This window comes from Cricetulus griseus, chromosome 8 (assembly GCF_003668045.3).
Source record: "Cricetulus griseus strain 17A/GY chromosome 8, alternate assembly CriGri-PICRH-1.0, whole genome shotgun sequence".
NCBI classification, from domain to species: domain Eukaryota; kingdom Metazoa; phylum Chordata; class Mammalia; order Rodentia; family Cricetidae; genus Cricetulus; species Cricetulus griseus.
Window position 1 is genome coordinate 54,123,868 of NC_048601.1, and position 8,329 is coordinate 54,132,196.

General features: G+C 48.0%; 2 protein-coding genes across 2 annotated transcripts; both read left to right on the forward strand.

Moving 5' to 3' along the window:
• Window positions 1-2,065, forward strand: LOC113836999. Its single transcript, XM_027428735.2, has 2 exons — window positions 1-183; window positions 1,251-2,065. Exons 1-2 carry the CDS (start codon window positions 117-119, stop codon window positions 2,063-2,065), a joined length of 882 nt encoding a protein of 293 aa, XP_027284536.1. The 5' UTR covers window positions 1-116.
• A 2,706-nt stretch (window positions 2,066-4,771) lies between these two features.
• Window positions 4,772-7,411, forward strand: LOC113836993. The gene is made up of 2 exons (XM_027428662.2): window positions 4,772-4,954; window positions 6,022-7,411. The coding sequence occupies exons 1-2, from the start codon at window positions 4,888-4,890 to the stop codon at window positions 6,810-6,812; spliced, it is 858 nt and encodes a 285-aa protein (XP_027284463.1). The 5' UTR covers window positions 4,772-4,887; the 3' UTR covers window positions 6,813-7,411.
• Window positions 7,412-8,329: the final 918 nt, after the last annotated feature.

Genomic DNA, 8,329 nt, shown 5'->3' on the forward strand with positions numbered 1-8,329 from the left:
CACAGCATGCCTCTGAAGCCAGAGAGTCCTAGACACAGCTTCTAGAACAGGACAGGAGGAAAGACCAGGCCCTCTTTCAGAGAATCTCAGTAGCTGTTCAAGGAAACCTCAGGATAATGATGGCAGGAAAACACATCGTGGAAGACCAGATCGAGGAGGAGTACAGCCTGTTTGGAGGCTCAGGTAAGGTCTTTCACGGACTATGAATTATGGGGGATTTCCTTTTGGATGGGAGAGGGACTGCTGTCTTTGCAAGAGTCTTCCCACACCTACCAGGTCTTCTGGCTAGTTCACCTCAGGTATTGGAACTAGAGCAGCTTACAGCTGGGCAGAAGAGGCCAACTGCCGGCCTTGCAGTAGATTCAATATTTGAGCTTGTCTCACCCCATAGCTCGTGCGTATTGAGGTGTCTTGTGATCGTACATAGAAGCAGCTCATGGGGGAACCAAAAGGAGAGCATTTTGTTACTGTTGTTGTTCCGGTGTCATTCACTCTTGTTTTCTGAATTTCAAGTTTGAATTCAGGCCTTCACACTAGCTAGGCAAACTCTTTACCCTTGACCATGACTTGTATCCCAAGTTCATACATTTTTTTATTTTTAATTATTTTGTCAGACAGGGTTTCTCAGTGGCTCTGGAGGCTGTTCGGGAACTAGGTCTTTTGGACCAGGCTGGTCTCTGAACTCACAGGATCCTCTTGCCTCTTCCTGGCTAGCGCTGGGATCCAAGGCATGGGCCACCAACTCCTAGAGGTTTATTTTCTCCTTCTTTATTGAAACACTTCTTGAATTAGGGGCACACTAAATGGCCCAGACTGGTCCATAAGTTCAGTTAGAAAGCTGGGTGTTTAGCACACAACTTTAATCCCAGCACTCTGAGGCAGAGGCAGGAGGACCTCTGTGAGTTCTAGGCCAGATAACGTCTTCAGAGTGAGTTCCAGGACAGGCTCAAAAACAATACAGAGAAATCCTGTCTCAAAAATTAAAAAAAAATTAATTAGTGAATGGGTTTGAGGACCATCTAGCGCACGAGTGGCAGCTTCTTGGTCCTGTTTAGTTAGACATCCAAAGAGCGGTGTCCTATAGCTGCTACACAGCTGTGAGCATAGTTACTCCCAGTGGCTGGCACCTGCTCTGCCCCATTCCCACCCAAGCAAAAGGCTCTCTACCTGAGTCTTGCTTCCTCTATCCCTTGATTCCCTCCATGTCTTCTGCTTTCTGCCCTCCTAACTCTGCCTGTCTCCCCCAACAGACAAATTGAAGCCTCTCAGAGACACACTGATGGGTGGCCTGTATGGAGATCACTTGAAGACTCCTGGATCAGAGGAAGGGTTCGCAACACAGAGGGATGAAGGAAAGTACCAGGAGGGTCCAGAGGAGCACACTGACACCTGCAATGCAAGGCGGTTCTGGGGGGAAGGCTCCAGCCCTGTGGCAGCACCAGACCCCTGGTTTTCATTGGCTGGTTTCTATGCCTTTGGTATTAGCCAGACTTTGATGAACAAGACCTCATGGCCCATCAGGAAGGCTCCCTGTGTCTCCTGCTGGAGCACGGAGAGATTGCCAGAAGCCTTTCCATGCCTCAACATTTCGTCTTGCTTGGTCTGTCTTTGGACAAGCGGTAACACCAGCTCTTGTCAAGAGGTCCAGAGCCAGTACCCAGTGGCCAGGGCAGCCAGTGCATTTTCTTGCTTGAAGGGATTCCAGCCCCCTGATAACTCAGGCTCTCCAGCTGTGGCTGTGGACACTTTGAGCCACTGTCCCCAAGAGGGAGGACGACGAGCTGGTGCCAACTCAACCAGGGCCATGGGGAGAGGCCACCAGTCAGGCTCACCCTCAGGACAGGCTTCTGGCTCTAGTCAATGGGGCAGCCTACCACCTCCCAGCCCAGCACTCCAGCCTCTGTCCCCTTCGTCCACCCCAGATGTCGAGCTACAATCCCACTGCCCCAACATCTCAGTGCCTCAAGCCAGGGCTTGCCGCCACCGCCCCTTGCCCGCCCCCGCCCCACCCCGCCTCAGACCCACTTTGAACACTGATCACTTGATCAGAAGCCCAGAAACATGATGGACTTTCACCACCAACTCCCTTCAGCCAGGCACTCCTGCCCCAAACTTTCTCCATCTCAATGCCCTTCCTTGCTCTGCAACCCACCATCTGTCCCCAACCCAAGTCTTGATGCAGCCTCCTCGTCCAAATGAAAGCCTGGCATTTACCTCCACAAGCCCACCTGGAAGAGTCAGTCTGAAGACCTTGTGAAGCTCCTCCAGAGAAGACCACTTGATTGTGGATTCAAGCCCCAGAGAATGTCTTTATTGGACTACTGGCAACTCTGCTGGGTGTTAGGGACTACACCACACACCTGAGCCTTTCTCATGGGTGAGCAGGTGACGTGGGATCAGAATTCCAAGAGCCAAAGAGCTGAAGTACTGACTCCATACACCATTGAGACTTTCCCAGACCCGTGGATGTTGGTTGGATGAGTTCTTTGTTTCCGGTTTCCAGATTGGCAGGTGGCTCCCCCAAACCCAGGACCACTCTTCCAAAGACTGTGCTTGGAATAATGTGAACCCAACTTGCCTATAAGCAAGGTCACCCTGGGAGGCACCCCTGCTTCACACTACAATAAATTAGTATCTCTTTCCTACATTCTCTGTCTGGAGTGAGTTTGTCAACAGTCAATAGGCACAGGGAAGCCAGGGGGAGGGAGTTGGATGCGGGGAGGGGGAGACACTTGGGACACTCTTGCCCATCACATGAGGGTTCCATGTCTGTTTGTGTGGATGCTTTGAGACAGTGTCTCTCCATAGGAAGCCGCATGGCTCCCAGAACACACTTGTAGACCAGGCTGGCTTTGAACTCAGAGATCCATCTGCCTGTGTCTCCTCAGTGCTGGGATTAAAGCGTGAGCCCTGCATAAAATTTCTTGATCACCATTTCTCAATTCCCTGAAACTCTGGTGCTTAACATTTAACATGAAGCCCAAACTGGGGATTCCACACCGCTGATAATGACTTTGCCTTCTGCTTCATGCCTATAGAAGGACACTAAACAAGGAAGCTTTTGCTTTTTGCCTGCAAGTCCATTCCTCAACTGGCATTGCAACCTATTTGGGGGACATTGTGGTGTTCACTAAAGACCAGTTGACACATCCAATCTCACACACAGAAATACTACTATAGTCTTGGGTCTTCCATCCAAAGGCAACCATCCTTGGATTAGCTAGACAAGAGTAAGGAACTTCTACTAATGAATGACTTTAGGAATACAGAAAGATGATAGACAGACAGACAGATAGATAGATAGATAGATAGATAGATAGATAGATAGATAGATAGATACATAGATACATAGATACATAGATACATAGATACATAGATACATAGATATAGACAGCCAGACAGACAGAGACAATTTGATGATAGATAGATAAATAGCAAGTAGACATATAGTTAAATAGATGGATGGATGGATGGGTGGATGGATGGATACATAGATAGATGGATGGATGGATAGATAGATAGATAGATAGATAGATAGATAGATAGATAGAAGATAGATAGATAATTTCATTGCCAAGGACAAAGCTGAGTGAATCTCATGAAACCTTTCCTTGAACTCTCCACCCCAAACTGGTTTGACGTGGAAGAATTTTCTTCATTTCATTGTATAGTCTTCATTAAAAGTGCTAACACATTCTGGGATATGCACAAGAGCCAGTCACCCTCCACTCAATGATTGAATCTTGGAAACCCAGCCACGCCCACCAGGTCTCTAGAGGCTAAAAAGACCACACTGGAGACCTGAGATTACAGGTGTGGGACGTACCAAACATTTCTTGCATGGTTTGTAGAACCTACATGAAAATCGGGTGCTTAAATTTTTACCTTGAGCCCTAACTGGGAATTCTCACCTCTGATAATGACATTGCCTTCTGTTGTAAACCTATAGAAGGACATTTAGAATGAGGCTTCTGCTCTTTGCCTTCAAGTCCATTCCTCAACTGGCATTACACCATATTTTTGAGGACATTCTGGTGTTCACTGATAACCAGCTGCCCCTGAAGACCAACTGAGAAATCCCAACTCCTAGACTGAACCGCTACCTCATTCTTGGTTCTTCCATCCACAGGTGAGCCTCCTTAGATTAGCTGGACCAGAGACAGGAAGCTATTGTAAAAAATGACTCTAAGTATGTTCATAGACACATGGGTAGATAGCTAGCTAGCTAGATAGATAGATAGACCATAGATATGTTCATATGTAGATTGATAAAGGGATACAAAGGAAGATACATACATACATACATACATACATACATACATACATACATACATACATACATAGGTAAATAGATAAGTTCATTGACCTAGAGAACCCTGGCTAGACAGTATTAAGCAAAGTGTACCCCTGAAACTGTCCCTGGAATCCAACTCTAGGTTTAAGTAGGGACTATTTTGGTTTGGTTTTGTTTTTCCAGACAGGGTTTCTCCATATTGCTTTAGGGCCTGTCCTGAAACTTGCTCTGTAGACCAGGCTGGCTTCAAAGTCACAGAGATCCACCTGCCTCTGCCTCCCAAGGGGTGGGATTATAGGCGTGTTCAACCAATGCCCGGCTTGAGTAGGGAATGTTTACTTAGTTTACATATTTAGCCTTGATCAAAGTGGTAGTACCTTCTGGGATAAGCAGCTCAGGTCGGAACACCCTGCCACTGAATGATTGGATCTTGAAATCTGTGCCCTCCCACCACATGTCCATGGGTATATAAGACCACACAGCATGCCTCTGAAGCCAGAGAGTCCTAGACACAGCTTCTAGAACAGGACAGGAGGAAAGACCAGGCCCTCTTTCAGAGAATCTCAGTAGCTGTTCAAGGAAACCTCAGGATAATGATGGCAGGAAAACACATCGTGGAAGACCAGATCGAGGAGGAGTACAGCCTGTTTGGAGGCTCAGGTAAGGTCTTTCACGGACTATGAATTATGGGGGATTTCCTTTTGGATGGGAGAGGGACTGCTGTCTTTGCAAGAGGCTTCCCACACCTACCAGGTCTTCTGGCTAGTGCACCTCAGGTATTGGAACTAGAGCAGCTTACAGCTGGGCAGAAGAGGCCAACTGCCGGCCTTGCAGTAGATTCAATATTTGAGCTTGTCTCACCCCATAGCTCGTGCGTATTGAGGTGTCTTGTGATCGTACATAGAAGCAGCTCATGGGGGAACCAAAAGGAGAGCATTCTGTTACTGTTGTTGTTCCGGTGTCATTCACTCTTGTTTTCTGAATTTCAAGTTTGAATTCAGGCCTTCACACTAGCTAGGCAAACTCTTTACCCTTGACCATGACTTGTATCCCAAGTTCATACATTTTTTTATTTTTAATTATTTTGTCAGACAGGGTTTCTCAGTGGCTCTGGAGGCTGTTCGGGAACTAGGTCTTTTGGACCAGGCTGGTCTCTGAACTCACAGGATCCTCTTGCCTCTTCCTGGCTAGCGCTGGGATCCAAGGCATGGGCCACCAACTCCTAGAGGTTTATTTTCTCCTTCTTTATTGAAACACTTCTTGAATTAGGGGCACACTAAATGGCCCAGACTGGTCCATAAGTTCAGTTAGAAAGGTGGGTGTTTAGCACACAACTTTAATCCCAGCACTCTGAGGCAGAGGCAGGAGGACCTCTGTGAGTTCTAGGCCAGATAACGTCTTCAGAGTGAGTTCCAGGACAGGCTCAAAAACAATACAGAGAAATCCTGTCTCAAAAATTAAAAAAAAATTAATTAGTGAATGGGTTTGAGGACCATCTAGCGCACGAGTGGCAGCTTCTTGGTCCTGTTTAGTTAGACATCCAAAGAGCGGTGTCCTATAGCTGCTACACAGCTGTGAGCATAGTTACTCCCAGTGGCTGGCACCTGCTCTGCCCCATTCAGACCCAAGCAAAAGGCTCTCTACCTGAGTCTTGCTTCCTCTATCCCTTGATTCCCTCCATGTCTTCTGCTTTCTGCCCTCCTAACTCTGCCTGTCTCCCCCAACAGACAAATTGAAGCCTCTCAGAGACACACTGATGGGTGGCCTGTATGGAGATCACTTGAAGACTCCTGGATCAGAGGAAGGGTTCGCAACACAGAGGGATGAAGGAAAGTACCAGGAGGGTCCAGAGGAGCACACTGACACCTGCAATGCAAGGCGGTTCTGGGGGGAAGGCTCCAGCCCTGTGGCAGCACCAGACCCCTGGTTTTCATTGGCTGGTTTCTATGCCTTTGGTATTAGCCAGACTTTGATGAACAAGACCTCATGGCCCATCAGGAAGGCTCCCTGTGTCTCCTGCTGGAGCACGGAGAGATTGCCAGAAGCCTTTCCATGCCTCAACATTTCGTCTTGCTTGGTCTGTCTTTGGACATGCGGTAACACCAGCTCTTGTCAAGAGGTCCAGAGCCAGTACCCAGTGGCCAGGGCAGCCAGTGCATTTTCTTGCTTGAAGGGATTCCAGCCCCCTGATAACTCAGGCTCTCCAGCTGTGGCTGTGGACACTTTGAGCCACTGTCCCCAAGAGGGAGGACGACGAGCTGGTGCCAACTCAACCAGGGCCATGGGGAGAGGCCACCAGTCAGGCTCACCCTCAGGACAGGCTTCTGGCTCTAGTCAATGGGGCAGCCTACCACCTCCCAGCCCAGCACCCCAGCCTCTGCCCCCTTCGCCCACCCCAGATGTCGAGCTACAATCCCACTGCCCCAACATCTCTGTGCCTCAAGCCAGGGCTTGCCGCCACCGCCCCTGTGCCCGCCCCCGCCCCCACCCCCGCCTCAGACTCCACCTTGAACACTGATCACTTGATCCCAGGCTCAGAAACATGATGGACTTTCAGCACCAACTCCCTTCAGCCAGGCACTCTTGCCCCAAACTTTCTCCATCTCAATGCCCTTCCTTGCTCTGCAACCCACCATCTGTCCCCAACCCAAGTCTTGATGCAGCCTCCTCGTCCAAATGAAAGCCTGGCATTTACCTCCACAAGCCCACCTGGAAGAGTCAGTCTGAAGACCTTGTGAATCTCCTCCAGAGAAGACCACTTGATTGTGGATTCAAGCCCCAGAGAATGTCTTTATTGGACTACTGGCAACTCTGCTGGGTGTTAGGGACTACACCACACACCTGAGCCTTTCTCATGGGTGAGCAGGTGACGTGGGATCAGAATTCCAAGAGCCAAAGAGCTGAAGTACTGACTCCATACACCATTGAGACTTTCCCAGACCCGTGGATATTGGTTGGATGAGTTCTTTGTTTCCGGTTTCCAGATTGGCAGGTGGCTCCCCCAAACCCAGGACCACTCTTCCAAAGACTGTGCTTGGAATAATGTGAACCCAACTTGCCTATAAGCAAGGTCACCCTGGGAGGCACCCCTGCTTCACACTACAATAAATTAGTATCTCTTTCCTACATTCTCTGTCTGGAGTGAGTTTGTCAACAGTCAATAGGCACAGGGAAGCCAGGGGGAGGGAGTTGGATGCGGGGAGGGGGAGACACTTGGGACACTCTTGCCCATCACATGAGGGTTCCATGTCTGTTTGTGTGGATGCTTTGAGAAAGTGTCTCTCCATAGGAAGCCGCATGGCTCCCAGAACACACTTGTAGACCAACCTGGCTTTGAACTCAGAGATCCATCTGCCTGTGTCTCCTCAGTGCTGGGATTAAAGCGTGAGCCCTGCATAAAATTTCTTGATCACCATTTCTCAATTCCCTGAAACTCTGGTGCTTAACATTTAACATGAAGCCCAAACTGGGGATTCCACACCGCTGATAATGACTTTGCCTTCTGCTTCATGCCTATAGAAGGACACTAAACAAGGAAGCTTTTGCTTTTTGCCTGCAAGTCCATTCCTCAACTGGCATTGCAACCTATTTGGGGGACATTGTGGTGTTCACTAAAGACCAGTTGACACATCCAATCTCACACACAGAAATACTACTATAGTCTTGGGTCTTCCATCCAAAGGCAACCATCCTTGGATTAGCTAGACCAGAGTAAGGAACTTCTACTAATGAATGACTTTAGGAATACAGAAAGATGATAGACAGACAGACAGATAGATAGATAGATAGATAGATAGATAGATAGATAGATAGATAGATACATAGATACATAGATACATAGATAGATAGATATAGACAGTCAGACAGACAGAGACAATTTGATGATAGATAGATAAATAGCAAGTAGACATATAGTTAAATAGATGGATGGATGGATGGGTGGATGGATGGATACATAGATAGATGGATGGATGGATAGATAGATAGATAGATAGATAGATAGATAGATAGATAGAAGATAGATAGATAATTTCA

Coding starts and splice junctions, on each gene's coding strand:
- LOC113836999 (XM_027428735.2), top strand. CDS start 117: ATGATGGCAGGAAAACACATCGTGGAAGACCAGATCGAGGAGGAGTAC. Junction 184..1,250: donor CAGCCTGTTTGGAGGCTCAG/GTAAGGTCTTTC, acceptor CTCCCCCAACAG/ACAAATTGAAGCCTCTCAGA.
- LOC113836993 (XM_027428662.2), top strand. CDS start 4,888: ATGATGGCAGGAAAACACATCGTGGAAGACCAGATCGAGGAGGAGTAC. Junction 4,955..6,021: donor CAGCCTGTTTGGAGGCTCAG/GTAAGGTCTTTC, acceptor CTCCCCCAACAG/ACAAATTGAAGCCTCTCAGA.